Genomic DNA, 25,345 nt, shown 5'->3' with positions numbered 1-25,345 from the left:
TTTATGTTTGCCATAAATAATAAATATCATAGTCATTTGGCTGTTTTTCATTTTTATAAATCACACTCTCTGCTCATGCAACGTCAGAAGAAGCTTTCCTTTGATTCTGTTTTAGTAGAGGTGACATTCAGCAGGAGACCAGATGAGAAAGAACCCCTATGGCTTAGCCTTTAACCATGGCTATTGTTTCCCAATCTGTTAAGGTAAAGCTCAGCCCAAATACCATTCTGCTGACTTTATCATTTTGGTTTCACACATAGGTGTAATCTGTGTTGTAATTGGCTTAGCTGAAACACATTTCTTCCTTTAAATAAAATAATACTAAAAATTACTGCGTCTTTTTTAAACTTTTTTCTTTTCACACACATGAACATACAATAATGTTTATGATGCATAATTCCTCTAATAACCAGTTATAAAAGATGGGATGTTTAAAATATTCTGTAGGGAAGATCACTATGTCTACCTGTGAAAATGCCGATTTTTGCAGGGAAACCCTTACCTTGCAGAAGTGAATATGTTTTTTGCTTGCTGCTGCATTTTATTCACTTAAACCATTCTTGCTTGATAAACAGTTTATTGCAAACCAAACTAGCAAGATCTCACTTTGCAACTAAATCTCCAGCAAAATGGCAAATGTCATTCTCCTGCTCCCTTCCTGCACAGTTCTTGTCTATCCCTTTGCAAAAAGGACAACATGACCAATTTCAGCCAAATTCTTTTTTTCCGGCTAAAAAGCTCATTACAATTTGCTTTGGCTGTTTCTGATAACTTGAACTACCACTCTTGTTATTTATGATATATTGACTTTAAGCAGATTTGATCTGTTTTTGAATGTGCCCAATCATTTTCATGTTTATAGTTTCAAAGAGAATATTTACCAAAGGAAACCTTTTACCCATGTGCTATGTGAAGAGTAATTAGCATAACGTGTGATGCGTATGTCGAGATGCTTGGTATGAACGCAGTTGGCGGTGTAAAGCCTCAAACAAAAATATCTTTCCTGGAAGTTACTACTCAACATACTGACTACATCTGCGTTGAACACATTTCTTGAATCGTTTTCCACCAGGGAGAATAAAACCAAGCTTAAAGCTTTTTGATCAGCTACTCAAAGTACTTCATGTATTTGGGATTGACTAATTAAAACTAAAAGTCAAATAAATTGAGGTCAGTGCAGCAATATTCCATTATAGAAAGGAAGAATTTCTGAAAAATGTAAGTAAAAATGCTTTATTTTTCTTTTAATGAAAAGGGGATATTCTCGGGATGGACTCACACCTGCTCTGCCCCATTAGCACTTCTCTTTCTCTTCATGATAAAATGCAGCGAGGCACCCATGACACCAGGCAAGATGTAGTACACACCTGCTGGTCCTGTATAACACAGCTGTATGTTGCAATATTTATTCCCATCAGTTCCCTTGACGCTGTACCGTCAAAACATTAACATCTACTCATTCTTACAAACCAGTTCACACCATTTTTTTTGTTTTCCATTCCATTAAAACTACATTATTATATTTTGAAAATTGACAACGCATCATTACTTCTGTTAGTTTGGTTGCAGAAGTCCTTCCAACACAATTCTGGCATGTTGAGGCAGACCGAGCTTGTTATATTTAGTCAGACAGCAAGTCTACTGCTAATGAAGGCTGCTGGCAGGGTGTCTGTGAGCCCAGAGGAGATTACAGGGAACACTGGTAATGTGTGTCCTCTCTGAAAATGAGCAAGACAACAACCCAGACAGAATGACAGACAGACCCACATATTGCAGAGACACTGAGAGACACTTTACCATTGGTCATTTCTTTTATAGCTCAAGCCAACTGGGTATTAACAGCTATTATTCATATAATTTCTGAAAATATCCATTTAGTTTTCATTTAAATGCAGTTTTTCATTATGTTGTCAAATATCTTTAGGCTTCAGAGATTAGAGAAAGAAAGACAGCTTTACACTGCTGGTAACTGATCCATTACAACAGCTTAACTAGAGCGGACAGTAGCTATTGTGTTGCTGTTTACAGTTAAGTGGGTAGAAAGTTTTACAATTGTGCCCCCGGGCTTCAATAACGGATATCCAGAACAATAAAGAAACTGTTGTGTTCCTGGGTTTCTTTTCCACTTAAATAGGCGCTGAGTATGTCATATCGAATAAATCTATTTTACTAAACTATGCTTTTCCCCTTTTATATACTGTGGCCTCAGTGTTATGGTAACACAACTACTGCCAACAGTGTCATTTATCTGTTATGTGTAGCTCATTAAAATACATAAGTGCCAAGTTTAAACTGAGAGTTCACATCTTTTGAAGAGCAGTTTTGTGGAAAGGTAATGAACAAAATAATATTTTACCTGTTGTATAAATCTCTTTTAATGATCTCAGTTTAGAGGAATATAATTATAGGTTCTAACTGCACCGAGGAGCTAGTCAGACTAAGGCCAAGACAAAAGTGGACTGCTGCCATTTTAACGCAACTCCACTCTCAAAACATTGATAAAGATACATATAAATACTATTTTATAAACCTTTACACCATTATCAGTTTTAAATTGCATGGTTATTGCACCAAAAGCATTATCATATTCCTGCTGGAAGTGCCCCAGGCTGCATCGAAGGCACCACAGCTACCTGCCACTGCCAATAGTTGTGTTTGCACTTAACCTAAAAAAATCAAATTTAATAAATATGTAATGCATAATTGACAGAATTTATAAAATATTGTTCGCAGAAACTGCTTTGACACTTTTTGAGATTCAAGCTGTTTTAAAACAGCAGCAGTCCTCTTTGGACTTGGCCCCACTCGAACTGGCCATTAGCTTGTCAGTTTGGTCAGAATTTAACTCTAAACTGAGATTCTTCTATCTACAACAGCTTAGATATTAGTTGTTCAAAACCCAAACCCCCACGTTAAACTATCTAAACTATCGCTTTAAACATCAACATTGAGAAGAAACATTTTAAGTATTAACATTCAGCAACTTAAGCATTCAATATTTAATTAAACTCTTGGCATGTTTACTTTATTCTATTTTATTTATCCTGAAATGTTGGTATTTTAAACATTTAAACGATGCAACTTCTCAGTTCTTGTGAAATCAGATAGATGGAGTTACTACTTCATTATATCATATATTATATACAGTGTAGTTGTAGTATTTCTTGTTAACCTTTTCTCACAAAAAAACCTCTCAGGCCTTGTAAGCTGATTTAGTTTTGGTACTGACTTATTGTCTCTCTCTCTTTCAGGGTCCGACTTTCAGTGTACCTCCCACATAATCCCAGTGAAGAACGAAGAAGGCGTGGTCATAATGTTTATCTTGAATTTTGAACTGGTCTTGGATGAGGGAAGTGACCGCTCCACAGAGAATATTAGCCCAGCATCTCCAACGAAGTCAGATCAAAGTAAGTATTTAGTCTTTCAGTTTATCAGAAAGGAACTGGTAATGGTACTAAAAGCCTTCCATGCTTAAACTTCTATATTGTGATGTAGTGTTGGTTCTGTAAAGATATTTTTCTATCTATTGTAATAAGTCAGTCCTTACCAGGATTTTTCTTCCATTGAACCTAATAAATCATGCCAAGGTGTGTTCCAAAAAGTTATATGGCACTCAGTGTTACATATGAATATGTTGCTTTTTCAAAGATTTCAGAAATAAATAGATTAATTTTCTGCAAGATTGAAAAATTTCCTAATTAAAACAATTTATCATAAAGTGTAATCATAATGACTGAAATAAAATGGCAGCCTTTTACATCTGGTAAACACAATGTAACCACTGGAGATTTTGTCCAGTTTCATAAAGTGTAACTTTCAAGCATCTTACCAGCATTTGAATCCATAAACAACATGTATTATTTAACCAGCACATTGCACTTCACTTTCATAGCAGGCACAAAACAGTCTACATAATCTTAGTCTTGCTGAAAATGTTTATTTTTTGTTGTTTTTTTCTTGTGTCTTTAGGGAAATCTGCATTTTTTTTAGCTTTCGGATTTGTGTCATGAAGTGTAACTATTAATAAGAAATTTAATTTGTTGTTTTAATGGAAGTAGTCAGCATCTCTCTGATCAGAGTTCTGCTTTATGTTTGCTTCTGTATGAATTCTACCAAGAATTCGATAGTGAGCTTGTGCTGTACAATGCCCCTGTGTTTGTTGCCAACCTTGCTAATCAGACTTGATGGTTTCCTGTGAAGTTTCAGAACCTGTGGGTAGAGGAGAAAGATGAGCATCTAATGTGACTTCAGATTAATGGAGTCAAAGAGACAGAGACTGCTAAATACGTACATCACACTTACAGTTTGACCTCAACACTGTCTGACTTTGAGCTTCTCTTATGCAACAGCAAGAAATCAAAGGGAATTTTATGCTAGACTTGGTTTAGAGTTGGTAAAAGTCTGTTTTACACAGTGCATGGTGTTCTTGTTCTTCATTTTGATCATTCTCAAACAAGGTATTCATTAGTGGTTTATTTATTTTTATTGTGCAAAGTGATGATTGATTCAAAACACACACACACACACACACACACACACACACACACACACACACACACACACAAACACCAGAATCCTGAACCCTCTTTGCACTTCTCCTCACTTGTTAGTCACTTTGGATAAAATATTGTGAAAAAGAACATCATGTACTTCCAGCTTTGCTTCATTGAATACCAATATTCTACTTTCTCAGTGGTAGATTTATGTTTTTAGGGCTGCAAAATGGTTATTTTGCAAGATCTTTGTGGCAAACAAAAATGCTTCATATTAACTGCTCTGGGCCTGTGCTGCTGCTTGAGTAAATGTATGATGTCTGTAGGCCATTATCAATAAAAGAAAGTTCCCAAATTTAAGTGGTACAAAATACAGCTCAATACAGCTAAAAATAAAGTGTCTGAAGCAGAACGTGTAAAAGTCAAATAAAATAAGTTATTTTATGCATACCAGCATGTCAAAACCTGCAGGGATAACCTCAGAAGAAAAGAAAAGTGAGTTTGTGATGATGATTTTATAAACTGTTGATTAAAATAAATAGTTATTTGTTCTCATAGGTTAATTAAGCTGAAGGAATGCATATCACCTGCCAACTTTTGTGTCAAATTGTTAAGCAAAAGCATCTTCCAATTATGAAGGGACAAACTGATAGCATTGGTCAAATCGTGTCAGTGACATTATGCATGATCTCATGTGGGCAATATTTCTGAGAGATAACAGGAAATCTGTTCAAGCTTGTTGACAATGACTCCCAACTACTAAATTTAACTGAGTTATAGCCATTTTTGTGTTGACTAAGGATGATTAGCTTCAGCGGTCATCTTGAATTGGGTTGGCTCCAAAAGTTAATCAGTTGCAGACATTAATTACTTTCTGAAAGTCTCATTAAAATCTGTCCAGAGGTTTGCGATATATTTCACTAACAGACAAAGAAGACTCCATGGTAAAGTTTTGATAACAGAGCTCTCAAAGTACAAGTTAGCGATCAGTCTCAGCTACTACCATTCCAAATTTTTGCTCAATATATGTAAAATTGATGGAGTTATAGGCATTTTGGGTTTGCTAAGGTTGTTTATCTGTTGCAGCCATCTACTTGTGGATTTACTCCAGAAATCAATCAGTTGTAGTAACCCATCCAATATTCACTTTCTGAGAGTTTCCTTAAAATTCATCAAGACTTCATTAGATATTTTAACAACATGACACACAAACAAGCCCACACACAGACACAGGCAATAAATAGGTGTTGTATAAGCATTAAACAGTAATGATAGTCAAGAGCAATTTACAATACAAATGATGCAATAAAAAAGAGCAAGGTTGTCTGTATTCCCTGCCTTTTTTTGTTTTTTTTTACCCTTTTGTACAGGGAACTTGTTGAGTATTGTGTTTCTATTGTAAGCAGCTACAGTTGTGATATCAGCACATTTGGTCAGGCAATGGAAACAGATGGCGCTGATGTTATGTAAGGAGTGGGCTGAGGGATGGATGCTCATGAGTGAGTGGATTTACATGCACCCTGTCCTAAAAGGTTCTTAACAGTTTGTATAGCTTGGTGACCTGCAGACAAATGCAATCTAGACATTTGAGAGAACCTGAAAAATCCACATGGATTATTTAAGAATACAGGTCAAAACCTGTTATTATTAGTTAATTAGCAGATATTTTTCAGCATCTGCTATTTTCAGCATTGGAATTCATTGTAAATTTGTTTAAGCTTCTATTTATTCATGAATGAAAACTGAGGATCTGACATAAAGTAACTGACAAGTATGAACTAAATAGACTGAGGAGCAGAAGCCTAACAAGGGAAGGTGTGATGACTGGTGACAGAAACCAGGGGTGAACTCAAGTCTCAAGGTACTACAAAATAAACCAGAAAATGGGAGAAAAGGGAAGGGGGTGGGGGGCAGCTGAAGAGAAACACAGCTAAAGGAAACAAGACAAACACTAACTGAACCAATGATTTTGTCATTGGAATAGGACATCATGAGACTTTCTTCCAAATTAACTGAAAACAAAACATGAACACAAACGCCATGAAAAACTCAATTAAACCAAATGTGGTAACCATATACTTTCACAAGTAGGGGACAGACAGTGTCATAATGTATATCCCCCAAACTCCCTATTATCAAACTCATGTTTAAGCCTTTTACCCCTACATTGTCTAAAACTCCTCCACTTTGTTCTTTTTTGCAATGAGGTCAGTATTTCTTTAAAAATGTATGTTTTGCAATTGCACAGTCATGTTTTTATATATTAATATATATACTTTTAATGGATACATTAAAAACAAAAGAAAAAAACACGCTTAGATTGCGAATGAGATTACGTTGTTGACATTCAGGATGGCAGTATCACATTATGCGACCTGTACAGAGAGTAGGAAACATGAAATGCTTCCATTTCTACAGCACAAAACGAACAATACAGTCTGGATTCTAACTGCAGCTGAAAATCAATCATCAGAAAGCAAATGTAGAGTCATCGGTTTTTGTTTTTCTAAATCTAATAATGAACAGTGTAAATGTTCATACTGTAAAAAAAAGATTGAATCTTTCTGTGAAAAGCATAGTGTATGTATCAGGTCTGTATACAAAAAACTGACTGATTTAATTTTTTCTCTTTTATCAGGAAGGAGCAGATTCTTTCGCTTCCGCCAGGCTGCTTTGAGCCTAATAAACACCAACAAGCAATCTCTTCCACAAGAGGACCCAGATGCTGTGACTGTGGACTCTCCGAAAGAGGATGAGGACTCAGTGGCCTTGGAGAGCTTCCCCTCACCCACAAAGAGTATTTGTAGTCCCACTGAGGCCAATGACACGCGTGCCCTCATAGGCTCGAGCCATCACTCCTCCCAGGCTAGCATCGGCCCCGAACCACTTGACCACTCGTCCCTTAAACTCCCGTGGGACAAACTGTACCAGACCGAGCCGCACCAGTCCTCCAGCTCCCTGTCAAACACCTTCCCCAGAGGCAGCACCAGCAGCATGAGGAGAGCCTCATCCATCCATGAAATTGAGGGCTATAGCTCCAATTCCAAAAGTATATTAAGGGATCGGCAAACAACTGAAGGTATGTAATACAGCAGTGAACCCTAATTAGAGACATAAGTCTTCAAGGTGTGCAGTAACAGCTAGGATGACTAGCTTAACTAATTAAAAACTGAGAATAAATTAAAGAAATGACCTCACTTGAAAATGTTTGGGCAGAAAAAAGTTAAGTTAATTAAAATTAAGGAGAAAAATACATTAACTTCTGGTTGCAAAACAAAGTCTGAGGTAGAAGTCTATGAAAAACAACTACTTCCTATTTAATGTGAACTCACTTCAGTATTTTTTTTTGGCAATTTCTTTTTTTATTTAATTTAATGTATTTTTTTTTAATTCACTACCAAAAACAGCATGAACTAGCTTTGCTGTAGTGCATGATCCGCTTGCAAGAAAGCAATGGTAAGAAATATCCTGTGGTTTCTGCATTATCCATATATGCCAGAACACATTAGTCAGCGTTTCTGTGTAAGTATAGGAGACCACTACCATTGCTTGCTATAAATAGACCTAAAGGATCCAGAGCTCTATGTGTCACTGTTATATCACCCTCCTGTCTACAACATGAAGATAAAGTTTAAATTTATAACTTCTTTCAATCTTGAGTCAGTCTATGTTATAAATATGGTTGCATATGACAGGGCCTAAGCTCCCTTCTTCACTTTAAGTGTGCAAATATTGCTATTTATCATAATGATTTTACCATATGTTTCATTAAGGAAGCCAAGATATGTTTTTGTTCATCTTTACTCAAATGAATGTTGTTGTTTTTTTTGAATCACCAGGTCCTTTCAACCATGTGAAGTCCAGCCTGCTCGGCTCTACCTCTGATTCAAACATCAACAAGTACAGCACCATCAATAAGCTCCCCCTGATCGCACTTAACTTCTCAGAGATGACTGAGAAGAAAGCCCATTCTCCTCCAATATCGGACAAACCCATCATAGCACCAAAGGTCAAAGACCGAACTCACAATGTCACAGAAAAGGTTACACAGGTGAGTCAAAAAAAATAATCATTTGTTTTTTGGCTGCATAACAGGAAAGTGTTAACTTTCTCAGTATCCTTTACATCACCTGAGCTTTGATGTCTAATAATGTGATGGTTTAAGGGAAAGTTGTCCTCAACACTGTGCTGATCTCACCAGTAAATCCCTAAATCTCTGTATGTTTATATCTGTCTATTCATCCAGTTCACTTCAAATTTGGCACGTACATTTTACTGAAGGGATCACAAAGATGTTCAGTGTGAGCTTTGTTGTTGTTTGAATAAGCAGTTCTTTTATTCTGGACAAAAACTGTTATGTATTAATTTTTTTTTTTTACACTTTAACAGTGTGAAGCATGTGAAGCGTTTAGGAAAATATTAATCATTTAAAGCCATGCCACCCACTTCCATAAAGAAATGATGAACTTGTGATAAACGCTGCTGTGAAATGTGGGCAAAGTTAGCATGAGTGTGTTCTTCTTGTGACTAACTATGAGTATATTTGTGTCTTATAAGCTTTCAGGACATTTTTGCCTGATTGTGAGCAATCCGAAAAAAAATTGCCTTTTTTTTTTGTTCACTTATAGGGAGTTCTGGGACATCTGTTAGTTCTAGCTACAGAAAATACCCTGCCTTATACTCTCCCCGAATTAGCAATGCACCAGAGATTCAAAATAGAGCTACTGGCTGTGATTCCTCCGAGGAGGGTTGTTAGATGGTGTGATACACAGAAACACAACAAATGTGCTAAGAATTGTTTTGTTCTTTTTTTGCACTTTGTAATAATTTATGCTACCTCTGTAACTTGTGTTATCTAATAGTGCCCATCTACATTATAAGTGTACTAGTTAAAAAAAATGCATGTTTTGGAATCTACTACATATCTTTTTGGTTCAGTGCTCAAAACCACCGTTTTTCTGATACTGAATATTGCAGGAGCAACTGCAGTTAATGCTACATACCAAAGCAATTCTGTTGTCATAAATGGATCTTGAATTGACCATAACGATTAATACGCATGATTTAAGTCACCACTTTCTTCTTGTTTTATTGTCCGGCAACAGAAACATGTAAGTTAATAACAATGAACTTGTTAGTGTTTTGGCTTCAATAAAATACAGAATAATTGGCTGTACTAAAGATCTGAAGGTTTGACTGCCTATCCAGTGGCTCATGAACACATTTTTAAGATTGGCTGTATTTTCTTGCTTTAGTCCTTTTTGACTCTGACTGAGACATGGAGTCAAACCGTTAGAGCCTGTTCGCACAACAAAAGATTGTAAAGATTATTGAGTGAATTTCCACTCTCCTCTTATTTCAGACAAAAATGCGAACAATTTTACAGGCAGCTTTAGCTTTAGAAGGGCAATCAAAGACAGACTCCATTGACAGAAAACTGGACACACTTAAGTGAAAAGTACCAACCTAACACTTCTCTTATTGTACTATTTTATTTTTTGTTAACACTGCAGTATTACATATAGGCAAGTATATATATGTTCTACGTGTAGAATATTCCTTAGAGTCCACAGTGTCCTACTTGTACTGGTTCAGTGTTTATTTTGTTATTTTTGTAGATTTATTCCTGTAGATTTAAAATAGCAGTTGCTTGTTTTTATAACAATATCTTGAAAACATCTTCCTGTTTTTATTTCTAACCTCAAATAACTACTTTTACTACATAAACCAAATGAAAAATCAGGGTTTGGGTAACCCTAACAAAGGACTTTTGATCTTAGAGTGAAACTTTCAGGAAAAATAGAAAATAAAGCAGATTATTGAATTTGTGGGGAAATTGCGGTGGATTTGCTGAAACCATCCAATTCCTTTGCTTTGCTTTTTTAGTAGGAAAACTGCTGGCAGCGATTTGGAGAAAGTGCTTTCTGCTGGCAGTGTTTGAGAGAAAACAAGCACTGATAAAGCAAAAAGAAAGATTTGTTTCCATGACAACAATAATGACAAGGCATTTCTAGCTGAACTGCTGCTTTATGATATATCAGAAATATTCATTTGCTTAATATGTATTTGTCAAAATAGTTGCTGAAATTTCTTTGTACTTTTTCATTGAAATTCCCTTGATTTATATTGGAGTGGTAGTTTAACTTTTCCTGCTGTTTGCCATTTCAGCATCTGGCACAAAACGTTTTGGGTTAGAAAGTCTGAATGTCAGAAAGAAGAGAAATTGTTCTACATCTTGAGGGAAGAGAAATGTGCCTATTGAATAAAAACAGTGGCTCTTGTGTTAGGGTAAAAGAAAAATTTTATTTCTTTGTTTCTTCCACTTCTGAAACATGTATGTACACTATAGTTTGGAACAGTTTGTGTTCATTTCATTGAAAATTTCAGAAATGGTACAAAATACGTATGAGAAAAGTCAAACTAAAGAGCGGTTCACTTCAGCATTAGAAGTATACAATAAACTTTCCAGAAATACTTGCTTACAATGCACAAATACAATCCACAAATACACAAATCCTGAAAAATATATTAAAAGACAAATATTTGTGACAACAGCATATAATAAGGTTGTTCCTTGCAGAAATCCCATCAACAAAAACAAGGCAGTGAAAGGAAGTTTGTGGTTCGTTGGAGTAAAGGGTACCTACTGACCCGTATGAATGAGATGAATGAGCTGCAATTACACCTGATTGAATAGATTGGCAACGAGAAGTTTAGGTTACCAGCTCGGCATCCACTATGAGACTCAGTTACAGGATAATGTGAACTAATGTAGTAACAGTTTTTAAGGCCAGAAATTAAGCTGTAGGTTTCTGGTAGTCCTGTAACAGTTCCTTCTTGTTTCTCGTCTAACAGATAAAGTAACATAAAAAGAAAATACTTTATCACAGCTGATATTTTGTGGGATAATTGACTAGAAAACTAAAATAAAACTGTTGTTTACTGGAAAGATAACAATTCCCACTTAAAAGGTGCTTGTAGGTCACACTAGTAGGAAAAAAAAAGCTTCCAGTTTGTACCTCAGTGCGATGTCAGCAACAACCAGGCAAAAAGAAGCTCAGACATCTTGTATTCAAACTTCATTCAACATACAGCAGCATTCTCATTCATAAATGAAGAGCCTTCATCTTGGTTAAATGCTCCTCCTCTCCCTGCAGAGTTGGATTTGAAGTTTGGAGACTCTGCTGACATACGAACGCTGCAGCTGCTTCCGGACTGCTGGCACGGCCGAATCTATAATTCATGTGTTGAAGTTAGGGAAAGTGCTGAGAAGAATAGAAAGACCCATTGCCCTGTTCCTTACTCCGGCACTACTTTCTGTCTTTAGAGAATCCTTCCTCTGCCCGCCGTAGGTCATTAGGCCAACAACAGGGGACAGCCTTGGCATTCCTGAGCACAATAAATAATTAACCTTCCAGACAGAGCTTAGTCATTTGACAACATTAAAAATAAACATTGCATGATAAGGCAACACATCATATTTTCCCCTCTTTATCATCTTTACAGTAAAGTATTTTTCCAGGAAGATTTTGTAAATATAGAAAAAGTCAGTGGAATGGATATGAAAGCTGCCTAAAACCATATTTTTTTTATTACTGCAGTCACTTCTGTGTCAGAAGTTTCTGAGATGTCAAAATCTTCTTATTAGCTTTATCTGACAAATTTAAAACTTGCTTTAAATAAACTGTCAGAAGGATGAGTATCAAAACGATTGTTTTTATACGAGAAAAAGGAATTAGAGATCAGCGGAAATTTAAAAAAAAAAGAAATTCTAAATCTATGTTTATCACCTCATGGGTGAAAGAAGTTAACACAAAATTAAAAATAAAATTTTCTGGCATACAATTTAAGCAAAGTGGTGTAAACAACCTTTTTTTGATCTGTTTTGACCCTCTCTTTTTGCTTCTCCAGGTCTTGTCACTTGGAGCTGACGTGCTTCCAGAGTACAAACTTCAGACTCCCCGCATCGACAAGTTCACAATCCTCCACTACAGCCCGTTCAAAGCTGTTTGGGACTGGCTGATCCTGCTGCTGGTCATCTATACGGCAATCCTCACTCCTTACTCTGCTGCTTTCCTTCTCAATGAGCAAGAGGAGCAGAGGAGGCGTGAATGTGGCTACTCCTGCAGCCCCCTTAACGTGATAGATTTAATGGTGGACATCATGTTCATCATTGACATCCTCATAAACTTCAGGACCACTTATGTCAACCACAACGAGGAAGTGGTTAGCAATCCTGCTAAGATAGCGATCCATTACTTCAAAGGCTGGTTCCTCATCGATATGGTGGCAGCAATCCCTTTTGACCTTCTTATCTTCGGCTCTGGATCAGATGAGGTTTGTTGTCTTTTATGCTGTTTTTGGTTGTTTTTTGGTGTGTGACAGATACGTTTTTTTTTTCCATGAGTTCTGAAAAGAGTACTTAAATTGGATATATATAGTTTTTCTTATTATTTTTTTTTTTCTGAATGGTCCTCATTTTAGAATACATTTACAAGGATTAGTGGCTTACCAAATGGCAATCAAGGATACATTTATGTGAGGACCAGACCAACAGGGCTGTGTGCACAGCTTACATGCAAAAGTGAGATTGCCATTGGTAGGCTTGCTGCCATGTCTGTCGGCTTTTTGTATTTTTTATTTATTTATTTTTGATAGGATATTTCCCCTAAGGCTCTGGATCCACTTCAGGGCTTTATCATGCTTTGTGGGCACTCCATTACACCAGAAAAGCTCCTGATTATACGCCATAATCATCTTTTCTGTCACTGCTGCTGCTGGTGCTGAGTCAGTTCACTGGATCACAACAAATCAAAAAGAAGATGGACATCTGCTTTTATTCCTTACAACAAAATAACATGAATAGTAACTTTACTAAGTAACATCTTTTGATAATATGTAGATTCATACTAGCATCCTAACTTTATCACTTTCAGAATAATCATGCAAAGTTGTGCTTGTCTTCCTTCTTATTCATGAAATGAAAGTGAGTGACGTAGCTGTAGATGGTTTTCACAAGGCTCAACCTTTTTTCTAGGCCAAAATGTGAAATAGATTGTGAGAAATAAATTTCAGCTCCCTGCAAAAATATTAACTATATAATAAAAAAGCACTTGGCGAAAGTGGGATCATTCAGCAAAGAATGATTATGACAGAAACATAAATAAAAAAGGTATTTTCCAATCTTGTTTAATCTGAATGTAATAGAAACAAATAAAAGCTTTGTCCTGAGCCGAACCCATAAATTTTGTTCCTGTTAGGAATGAACAGATAAGATGGAGATTATAACACTAATGTTGCTATCTAACATGATTACAGATGGACAGTTTCTCTTTTTTTTCAGTTTAACTTCAATCAAATTCTTTTTTTCTTTAGATTTTGTAAGCTTTAACAGTTACGGGGTACACAAATGACACTTGGCTGTTGAAGTTTGCAATTTTGTTTATGCATAGATTCATCATTAATCAAACTCATTTTAGGTTTTTAAATTTACGTAAAAGACTGAGATACTTGAAAGCAAAAGTAGATGATATTTAGGCCAGATAAACTGCGTCAGAACAATAAATAGTCAAGAAGTCTTACATTTCAGGGAACACATTTTTTGTACAGTCTTTACAGCGGGCAAGTCATGTTGACAGGTGGACATGTTCCTAAAACAGCCACTATTGTGGCAAAAAGCAAAACGTGAGACTGGAAAACCCCGACTTGTATATTTTGTTTATTTCTTATGAAGCATGCCTCATGAGCGGGACATTCTGTGCCATCGGCGTTTGACAGTAAGAAGGAAGTGGAGTGAATGAGTATTTATACACTTTGAGAAACCTGTCACTGATTATCAGGATGAGAGTAAAAAACAAAAGTGCCATCCAAAAGCAGAATACTGCCAGAAATATACAAAGAGTCCTATCTGGGGATTCAAATGACCAGAACTCTCACTGCTTCTACAAAATGTTGTAAAGATATCCTAACTCATCAGGATAGGATGATATCTTCCCCCCCGCAGGATATTGTGGAAAGGGCTGAAACTTAAAATGTGTACTCCTTCTTTGATTTTGTGGATACAATGTTCTCTTTCTTTGCTAACAAACTGCACATTGTATATTTTTTAAGCAACTTAAAAGAGGACTAAAAATATGGCCTAGTCATGGGCCAGTGTGTGATTCTGATGGTACAATGACTTGAAGCAAAAATACCACAGTGTTAAGAAAATAAAAGGTGTATTATATGATCTTATTCATTTTAAAAATACTACTACTGTTACTACTGCTGCTAAAATTCTGTCACATATTGCTATTAAACTGATTGGTATGACCATTTCTAACTATAGTTTCATTTGTAATAATTTTAATTCATAGCTACTTTATGTTTCTGCATTACAGTAACTCTAAATAGGTTATGAGTCTTCCTCTGGCAGTCTGAGGACAGCCATACTCCCTCTAATATCAACACTGTCAGCTAAAACACCAGAGAGCCAGAATGTTGTTTTAAAACAAATGGTCACAAAAGTTAAAGCCTAACAAGATTATTAATAGTATTAAAAGAATATCAGGTAATTTTAGTCATAATACTAATGTGAAAGTGCTCATTGTTCAGAGTATTAGTTTTTTCCAGCATTCTTCTCTTTTTTTTTAAAGTGACATCAGAGCCTGGCAAACTGCAAGCTGCTAATTTATTCAGGTTTTTAACCTCTATACTGAGCCTGTAGTTTGTGTCACAGGAAGTCATGGTAGGTCTCATAGTTTGCTGCAGACTGCTCTTTTAAAACAGTGTTACCTTAAAAATAATGGGTGGTATTACAATGGCCCTTGTTTCCCGCTACAGAGGGGGGAAAAAATCTGAACAGAGTTTGATTTTGTCCTTTTTTTCCTTCCTTCTTTTTTTTAAGGTAAAAGTTTTGTTATGTTGCTCTATTTCCGGCTCTCATTCGCAGCTGACTGACAGTTCACACAAACTGAAGGGGGAGGAAAGTTACTGTACGTTGGAAGTGACCTGACAGATTCTCGCACTGCTGGTTTTTGACAAGTCTTTAAAACAGTTTAACAGTATGACAGGAAATTTTAGCAGTTTTAAAACCAATGCGTTTTATTTTTGGTATACCTTATAAACTGGAAACCGGCCCATTCCTACTAATGGCCACATTTAGAAAACTTAAAAAACAAAAAAAGTGATTTACAATTTTGACACTAAGGCCTCTCCTATTTAGGCTCAAACTACAAAATGCAGGTTATTGTTCAGATTTTAGCAACTGTTCTAGTTTTAGTTCATTGTGCTGTAGAGTAACCAAGCTTTTACCACTGTTCATGAACCTGCCATGACAGTTATGTAACTTTAAGCATATCCAACTATCCATACATAGTGCTGTAACAATTAAAGATTCCTGCGGTTGTTTTTTTCTTTATGCAATGGTACAGACTTCTGGCTGTTCCTCCACAGTTGATGCACTGATCCTGAGTGTACTCAGGTCCAGTAAAAGTACTTTATATCGTATTATCATACACTTTAATCTTTCTCCATGGTCATTAAAAAAAATGTTCAACAATGAATATGTTTAGTTTTGACATTCAGATGTCTTCTTAAAATACTGATGAACTTCCTTACTGTACATTTTGTTTAGACAACCACTCTGATTGGCCTGTTGAAGACAGCGAGGCTCCTGCGATTGGTGCGTGTGGCCAGGAAGCTGGACCGCTACTCTGAGTATGGAGCTGCAGTCCTGATGTTGCTCATGTGCATCTTTGCCCTCATTGCCCACTGGTTGGCCTGTATATGGTATGCAATTGGCAACGTGGAGAAGCCCTACCTTCAGCACAAGATCGGCTGGCTGGACAATCTGGCTGTGTCCATAGGGAAGAGATACAACTACAGCGACCCTAGCTCTGGTCCCTCGATCAAGGACAAGTATGTCACAGCACTTTACTTCACTTTCAGCAGTCTCACAAGTGTGGGCTTTGGGAATGTGTCCCCGAACACCAACTCTGAGAAGGTTTTTTCCATATGTGTCATGTTAATTGGCTGTGAGTATTTTATTTTCTGTTTACAGCATGCATTTTCACTCAGTATTGCTTTTTTATTCTGTGTTACACTACAGGTTGTTAATGACATTTTTTTTAAATCAAATTCTAGGCAAAACATTGTTCGTGGCAGTGTTTGTTTACATTTCTGCAGCAGCAAATTTCTAGAACACTTTGTGGAATATAACTCCCCGTTTCTGATCACTGTTTGCATTTCAGCTCTCATGTATGCCAGTATATTTGGAAATGTCTCTGCCATCATCCAGAGGTTGTACTCGGGGACGGCTCGCTATCATGCTCAAATGCTACGGGTCAAGGAGTTCATCCGCTTTCACCAGATTCCAAACCCACTGAGGCAAAGACTAGAGGAGTACTTCCAGCACTCGTGGACCTACACAAACGGCATCGATATGAACACGGTAAACTCAGCACATCTCCTTGTCAGCGTAATTGAAATGGATGACCAAAAAAAATAACTGATTGCATTGAACTAACATAAAATTATGAATTGAAAGAGCTTTCTTTCTCTTGTTTGCTTTTCATTTGGATTGACATCTCTTCATTGGTAAGAGCAGGAGGTACATGTCTTTTATTACTTCTGTTTCTCGTTTATGTGACTTTTTCGAATTTTCTTTTTCAGAATAAAAAAAAAAACATATTTCAGACCACCAAACAGTGTGTGCACAAAACAACAATTATGTTTGGTATATCCGGAACAATATGACCAGCCACTCCTTAATGTCAGTTTAATTATGTCACTGTATCATTAGGGGTACCTCTTGAAAAGAATCCAGTTAACTATTAGTAACCATTTTTCTTTAGAGTATTTGTGTTTCTGTTGCCTTAGAAAATACTTTTTTATACACAGTTGGCATCCTTCTTACAGTCAGCTCTGTTACATAACTGTGTTTTTGCAGTAGCCCAGAAAGGATTAACAGCTGGCTCCAGAGTGGGTCTTTTGCATTTTTTACTTTTTAAGTGACCAGAGTAGTTACTATCACACGCTTGAAAGGTGGGGATTAGGCTCGGGGCTCTTTAGACAGTTTTAGCCTGCAACTTTGCTGCTAAATGTGGCTAAAATCTGCACACTTATTCTTTATGTGAACAGAATACAATTACTGTAGGTGTACCATGAATATAAGAACTTGAAATCTGCCAGCTTGCTTTGCATTCATGCTCTCCAATTTGTGTCAGCTGATTTCTATACAATTATATTCTCATCCTCGTCCAGTTCTAATATTTAAAATTAGAGTTATGATATTTAATAACCTACAACTTATTTAGAATTTTTTAAATTGCATGACTAAAACATTAATTTTTCCACTTACTCTTTATTTTTTTGTTCTTTTGGTGCAAAAAGCATTTAAAGCAACCAATGTTCCATTCCTTTAGAATATACCGATCACAAAATCATTTAATAAAATAATCAACAATATATATAAATAAAATATCTTCTTGCGTTTTAAAAATTTGGCAATAAAATTACCAATGCAATTAACTTACACTTTTTTGTTTTTCCTGACAGTGACTGTAGCAGCTGTGCAGCATCCTAGTTTGTAAGGTTAATTTTGCCAGATTAGCTAAAAGATATCTCATTGATGTCAGTGTTGTAGCAAAGGCACCAAAGATAAAAAAGTGTTGTCAAAAGAGGAAAAAACTCATTATAAAAAATGCAGCATTTTCGAATACACAAGTACAAATCAAAACACTTTTTAAATTGTTTTTTTTTTAATGTTTTGCTGTGTTTTCTGAATTTGAAAAATGAGAGGGGGCTCTTTAGGACCAAGGTATTATATTTAAGACTGTGTCAAGCAAGAAACATAATGTGTCTAAATTTTTGCATTAGCCATTCGTCTTCCCCTGTGACTATTGCACAGTTATAATAAATCTACTGTATATCTCAGTCAGGGTATCTGTTCTTTTGTCAAGCCTAATTATAATTCACCTTACTAAAAGTACATTGATTTTATTCTTAGCTGAACACAACATCCCCTGGGTGGGATATATATTATCCGAGTGCATGTCTTAAAGGACATAAACCCTGTATTTTAAGCATTCAAGTCACTGATTTTCTTTGTATCACAGGTGTTAAAAGGATTTCCTGAGTGCCTGCAGGCAGATATTTGCCTTCACCTCAACAGAAATCTTCTACAGAACTGCAAAGCTTTCCAAGGAGCCACTAAAGGATGCTTGAGGGCCTTGGCCATGCGCTTCCAAACCACTCACGCACCTCCTGGAGACACTCTGGTTCACAGTGGAGATGTTCTCACGGCTCTCTACTTCCTGTCTCGTGGCTCTATTGAGATCCTGAAAGACGACATTGTGGTAGCTATCCTGGGTAAATACACTTCTTTTACCGCTGTGTTCCAACATCCAGAGACACTTTCCATAATTAATCTGCTACATATGGCTAATTACAATAAGTTATGTGGAGGCAGGTTAAAGGATGGTGATGTGGGTCTCTTAATGAAAGATGACATTGTTGCTGGCAGAGTGAACTGAGCTGCACAAAGATTGTTGTCATTTGACCTTTTGACAGAGTTTGTAATTATTTATGCATGTAGTCTCAGTCTCTTTTGCTCATAGAACCTCCATCTCCTTTACGATAAGTGATCAATTGGAAAAGGTCAAAGTCGCCCCCTTTCATTGTATAGAAGAGCTCTCAGCTGACTTTGTGCTCAGAGTCGGCACCAGACACTCAATACGCCCTGTACTTTGAAAAGTAAAAGGTTGTTCTGAGTCAGATATGTTGATAGTAATGGAGATTTTTATTGATTCTAGCTGTTGCATAAATGAGAATTAAATACCTATTTAGGGATAAGAAAGGTAACAATGAGTCTGCATTAAGAAAATATGAAAAATAATCTTTGTAAAGGTTTTATTTTTTTCTGTATAATAACTGTTTGTGAGGCAGATTTGAGACTGACATTTCTATTAACAGCTTCAGTAAAAATTGTTCTGCAATTTCAAAGAACATGGTCAATGGTGACGCAGATTTTTATTTTTTTATCTATAGGAAGCATAAGACGTGTGGATAAAACACTTAAGTGCCACATTTAAAATGTTATTTACTTTTTTCCATAGTTCTTAAACTGCAAGCAGATTTTACAAACAAATTCTTTTTTTTTTAATAAACAGTTTTATTAGTTTTATGTTTTCACAAGTACAGAGAATAGAACACCATACAATGTGTTGCATATAACCTTACATGAGTATGCAAAAAAGAACAAAAAAAAAATAAATAAATAAAAATAAAAATAAAGAAAAGAAAAAAGAAAAGCCACCGTACAATGTCACATTTATGTTAAATCATGTATCCAATAGACATGTCTAAAGCCTGATAACACAAACATACCTAGCCGGGTGATAAGAGAGAGGAAAAGAAAGATGACTAGTGATACAAAGGGAAGGTGTCCTCTAGTTAGGACCTGGTGAGATCTTCCACTTCATAAGATTCTGACCTCTCATCACAAGTTGCGTCAACTCTTTAGGTAGATAGCTAAGCACAGGAGACCACATATCAAGGAAATATTTTTCATTACCCCTGAGAACTGCACTAATCCTTTCATGAGGAAGGACCCTAAATATTTCCCTGTACCATTGTGTGACGGTTGGTGGCGTATCCTTAATCCATTTAAGTAAAATGCATCTTCTACCCAAAAGCAATAACTTGTCGCAAAGCTTGAAGTGTGATTGTGTCAGAGTGACTGATTTTGAAGGGAGGCCAAGAAGAAACAGACCTGGGTCACATCTGATCTTTACATGAAACACGTCACTCAACTCTTTAGAAATTGCACCCCAGAATCTTTTAATAAATTTGCATTGCCAGAAATAATGGTAGTATGTTCCAACCTCTCTTCCACATTTGGTGCATAAAGGAGAAAGCTGCCGATCCATCTTATTTAGTATAAATGGTGTTATATGTAAGCGATGTAGTATTTTATACTGTGTCTCTCTGAGCGTATTACATATAAAAGTTGAATTAACTACATTAATGGCTTCTTGCCAGTCATCCTCAATGTATACTGTGTCAAGGTCTCGCTCCCATTTCCGCGCAATGTCCCCAGCACCCTGAAGGGAGAGAGAGTAGAGCACTGCATAAAAAGCGGAAATAAAATGCCTAAGTTTTTTCCTGTCAACAAGGAACTTCTCAATCTCATTGTATGAGACCAAGCCAGAGGGAGAGAGCCCCAAAGAGCTAATGAGATGTCGAATTTGAAGAAAACCAAAAAAGTGTTCTTTAGGAATATCAAATCTTAATTGCAGTTGTTGAAATGTCATAAGTACATTCTCCGTAAACATATCTCCGATTACTCTCACCCCTTTGCCATGCCACAGGTCAAAAATGTTGGGCTTAAGGCCTGGGATAAAGTCCTGGTTTCTTATGAGAGGTGTCAGGAGTGAGGAGCAGGACCCACCTCCTGCGTGTTTCCAAATTCTCTGCCACACTCTAATTGTGTTGTAGATAATTGGATTATGCTTAATGTCTCTTGATAGCTTCTTCCTATCTCCGGTGGCGAGGCTCCATAAAGAAGCAGGCTGAGAGGCCCACGAATCAAGGCAAGAGTTCGAATTAAGATGAGCCTGTAACCACTCCCACAGATAACGAGCATGGCAGGCCCAGTTGTAATAGTAGATGTTTGGCAAAGCCAAGCCACCTCTGTCAACAGGAAGCTGTAAAGCTTTGATTTTCTGTCGAGGTCTCCTGCCATGCCAAATGAATCTGGAGAATGCTCTCTCAATATCTGTAGTGACCTTTTTGGATAGCCAGAGAGGTAACATTTGGAGGGGATATAAAAGCCGTGGAAAAATGTTCATTTTAATTAAGCTTATACGCCCCATAAATGATAAAGGAAGGTCATGCCACCTTTCTAAGTCCCTTCTTATTTTACTAACTATTGGAGAGAAATTAAGCTTCCATAGTTCTGACAGGTTAGGGGACACCCTAATTCCCAGGTAAGTGAAGCCATGTTGGGAACATCTCAGGGAACAGCTAGAGGGTAGATCCCGGACGGTGGCAATACCTAATGGCATTGCTTCTGATTTATCAAAATTGATTTTATAACCTGAACAGGAACCAAACTCATGAATAGTGGATAAGATAGCTGGTATTGAGATGTCAGGTTTTGTTACAAATAACAGAATATCGTCTGCATACAACGCTATTTTATGTATTTTACCATCAATTATCACGCCATGTACATTTTGTTGTGATCTAATAACCACTGCTAGGGGCTCCAGCGCAAGAGCAAACAGGAGCGGGGATAAAGGGCAACCCTGTCGAGTTCCCCTATGTATTGTGAAAGGTGGAGATTGAACACCATTAGTCAAGACACAGGCTGATGGGGAACTGTAAAGTATCTTGATCCATTTCAGGAAGTCACCCCCTATTCCGAATCTCTCCAAAACATTGAACAAGTACTTCCACTCAATCCTGTCGAATGCTTTTTCAGCATCTAAAGATACAGCAAAGGCTCTACAGTTCGTTTGGCTTGCGTACTGAATTACATTAAGTAATCTCCTCATATTTGTGAAGGAGAAACGATTTTGTATGAACCCAGTCTGATCTGGGTTTATCAAGAAAGTCATCAGTTTCTCCAATCTCGTAGCAAGTATTTTAGAGAGCAGCTTACTATCTACCCCGATAAGGCTAATAGGTCTATATGAGCCGCATATGTCTGGTGGTTTATCTTTTTTGAGAATGAGGTTGATGTTTGCCAGGTTAAGAGTTGGTGGCAGACCTCCACGCTCAAACGAGTGCCTAAGCATGTCAGTAAGTGGTCCTACCACCAGGTGGCTTAGTGTCTTATAGAATTCTGGGCAGAAACCATCAGGTCCAGGAGCTTTTCCACCCTTAAGGGAGGCAATGGCTTCTCTGACTTCTATCTGAGAGATTGGAGCACCTAAGGCTTCTTGTTGTCCATCTGTCAGGCGAGGTAGAGTCACGTCACCTAAAAATTCGGTTACTTTAACATCGGATGAACTATATTCAGATGAATAAAGTTTTTGATAGAATTCCCTCACGACTCTATTAATGTCTGTCGTTTTATAATGTCTGTCCCGGTTGTTGTCCTGTAATGATGAAATTGTGTTTGCTTCCATTCTGCCTTTTGTTAGCCTTGCTAGTAGCCGACCCGGTTTGTTCCCTGATTGATATAGTCTGTGTTTAGCAAAGAAAATGGTTGCTTCTGCTTGTTTTGTTAGTAATTGATTTAAAGCTGAGCGAGCTGCTTCTAATTTCTTAGACAGTGCTCTAGAGGGTGTATTTTTAAATTGCAACTCTGTTTCTTGTACTATTCTTTCTAAGTGCAATTGGTCTTTGATGGCAGCTTTTTTCTGAGCTGTGGTATATGAAATGACACATCCCCTAATAAAAGCTTTAGCTGTCTCCCATAGTAATGAGGGGTTAACATCTGGGGTCTTATTAGTATCCATAAAGAAATTCCACTGATCTGTAATGTAGTTGGTAAAAGATGGGTAACTCAGTAAAGAGGGATTCATCCTCCAATGGCGAGAAGCAGGATCAGCATAAGGGGGGCTAATGCATAAAATAACAGGAGAGTGATCGGAGATTGTACATGTGCTAATTGAACAGTTTCTTACTCGATCCAATATCATTCTTGAAGATAAAAAAAAATCAATCCGAGAGAACGTTTGATGGGGTTGAGAAAAAAAAGTATAATCTCTCTCTCTAGGGTTAGTGACTCTCCAGGTGTCGTATAGTTCTAAGTCTTGGCAAAACTCTCGCAATCTGAGACTTTTTCTCGAAGTTGAAGTAGATCTAGGAGGAGCCTGGTCAACGTTTGGGTCGTGAATACAATTAAAATCCCCCCCAACTACTATATACGGTGTGTGAACTGAAGCAATGTCCGACAGAAGTTTTGGGAAGAAAGTAGCCTCGTATATATTTGGACCATATATGCAACCTATAAGGATGTGTTCTCCATAAAGAAAACCTGAGATAAGAACATATCGACCATCATTGTCGCTCATAGTTTTCTCCAAAGTAAAGGGGAGACTCCGGTGGATTAATATGGCAACTCCTCTACTCTTAGAGTTATGTGATGAGTAATGCACCTGGCCCACCCAATTCCTTCTAAGTTTAAGGTGCTCATTGTCAGTTAAGTGGGTTTCTGACAATAACGCTATTTTTGTGTTTTCTTTTTTCAAGAATGTTAGGATCTTTTGTCTTTTTATCACGTTATTTATTCCCTTAACATTAAGGGAGACTATTTTGAGATCACTCATAGTAAAGTTGACGATAGTTTGATACTCTGTGAGAGGGTGTTATAACAGTATTCCCCCATGAATTTATGAAAAGTAATTGAAAAACCGGCAGTTTTCTGACATGAAAAACGGGTAGCTTACATTGTACGTTGGCATAAACAATAACGAAAAAAAAAACACATGAACGAAGAGATGGCCATCCCCAAACGATGCCCCTAACAAACCCTCTGACCCCCACCCACCACCCCCCTTTTCCCTGTGCGGTTCTGGGCCGCCAACCGCAGTAAAAAAAGTGAAAACCGGGGCACATGAAACCGAGAAGAGTCGCCGCCGAGAAAGGAAAATCGGACAACCTCCCTAAAACTAAACCCCCCCACCCCACCCCGAGCCCCAGCAATTTAAACACGTTGGTAAAAAAATCCCAGCAACCAGCTTGGTTTTAAACATATCTTGCTTATCCATGTGAGGCACATGGTAAACAAAAGAAACAAAAGACCAAATCGTGGAACATCTGTCCGATAATTAGCCACATACCTTTACAACAGCACCGAAGAGAAAAAGAAAGCAAGAGCAGAGCATCAGTCTCCAGGCAAAGGATCAGCGCGTTTGTTCAACCAAACCACAGGACAGTCTCAGTTCATTTCGTCCAGGAAAGCAAGTGCAGCCTTCGGTGATCGAAACGCTCGGGTTTTTCCTTCGTGCGTAAAAGATAGGACAGCCGGATACCGCATGGAGAATCTCACCTCCTTCTTGATAAGACGATCACACACCCCGTTAAACGCCCGGCGCATCTCCTTAACAGCAGCGGTCATATCCTGTTTGATGAAGATAGTTTGGCCTTCGTATGTGAGCGGAGCCTGCTTCCTTGCCGCCGCCAGGATCCTGGATGTATCTCTGGAGTGATGTAGCTTAACAATCACGGCACGCGGTCGGTCAGGTCTCGGCGGTCCAAGGCTCCGATGAGCCCGGTCGATCTTAATGACGCCCCGCTTAGACTCCAAGCCAAGAAGAGTAGGGAGCCATCTCTCAAAAAATGAGACTGGTTGTCGGCCTTCCGTGTCTTCTTTGAGGTTGTAGATCAGGATATTATCCCTACGGCTCCGTCCCTCCAGATCTATACATTTCTCCGTCAGAGTGCGTACTTTCGACTCCAGCTCCTTCAACCTGGGTCCCACCGCAGACATGTCGTCCTCCACCGCTGAAATGCGGTGCTCCGCTTCCGTGATGCGTTCCGTATTGTTTTCTATTTTAGCAGATAGGTTACCCAAGGTGGTGGAAAACTCCTTAAACTTCGTGTCAATCAGAGCCGAAATCTTCTCAGTAACAGATTGGGAAATGTCTGCCGCTAGAGTGTCAGAGCCGCTAGCTAGTACCTCGTGCTGCCGAGCTACCTGGGTAGCTTCTTTGCTAGTTAGCGTATTCTTCCTTGTTGGCTCTTCAGTTGGTTTATAAGCGGATGATTTGGCTGTTTTCGAGTTGGGCATGGTGTCGGGTTGCTATAAAATAAGCCTACAGTTTGTTAGTTTAAATAAATATATTAGAATAATCCAAGTTGGCTCGAGAGGAGTGGGAGCCCAGCGACAAGCGTCCGCTCAGGATAACTGCATCACGTGA

General features: G+C 37.6%; 1 protein-coding gene across 1 annotated transcript in view; it reads left to right on the top strand.

Moving 5' to 3' along the window:
* The window catches only part of LOC108240780 (potassium voltage-gated channel subfamily H member 7), a 44,990-nt gene that overhangs the window by 9,299 nt on the left and 10,346 nt on the right, over positions 1-25,345 (top strand). Inside the window, exons 3-9 of the mRNA XM_025007678.2 lie at positions 3,252-3,407; positions 7,132-7,572; positions 8,333-8,544; positions 12,405-12,830; positions 16,108-16,507; positions 16,724-16,923; positions 18,590-18,842. Of these exons, the coding sequence (XP_024863446.1) occupies positions 3,252-3,407; positions 7,132-7,572; positions 8,333-8,544; positions 12,405-12,830; positions 16,108-16,507; positions 16,724-16,923; positions 18,590-18,842 (2,088 nt within the window). The remainder of the gene's footprint in view (positions 1-3,251; positions 3,408-7,131; positions 7,573-8,332; positions 8,545-12,404; positions 12,831-16,107; positions 16,508-16,723; positions 16,924-18,589; positions 18,843-25,345) is intronic.

Source organism: Kryptolebias marmoratus, linkage group LG6 (assembly GCF_001649575.2).
Source record: "Kryptolebias marmoratus isolate JLee-2015 linkage group LG6, ASM164957v2, whole genome shotgun sequence".
Classification (NCBI taxonomy): Eukaryota; Metazoa; Chordata; class Actinopteri; order Cyprinodontiformes; family Rivulidae; genus Kryptolebias; species Kryptolebias marmoratus.
The sequence above is the reverse complement of the archived record's forward strand: the minus strand, read 5'-3'. Positions and strand labels throughout refer to the sequence as shown.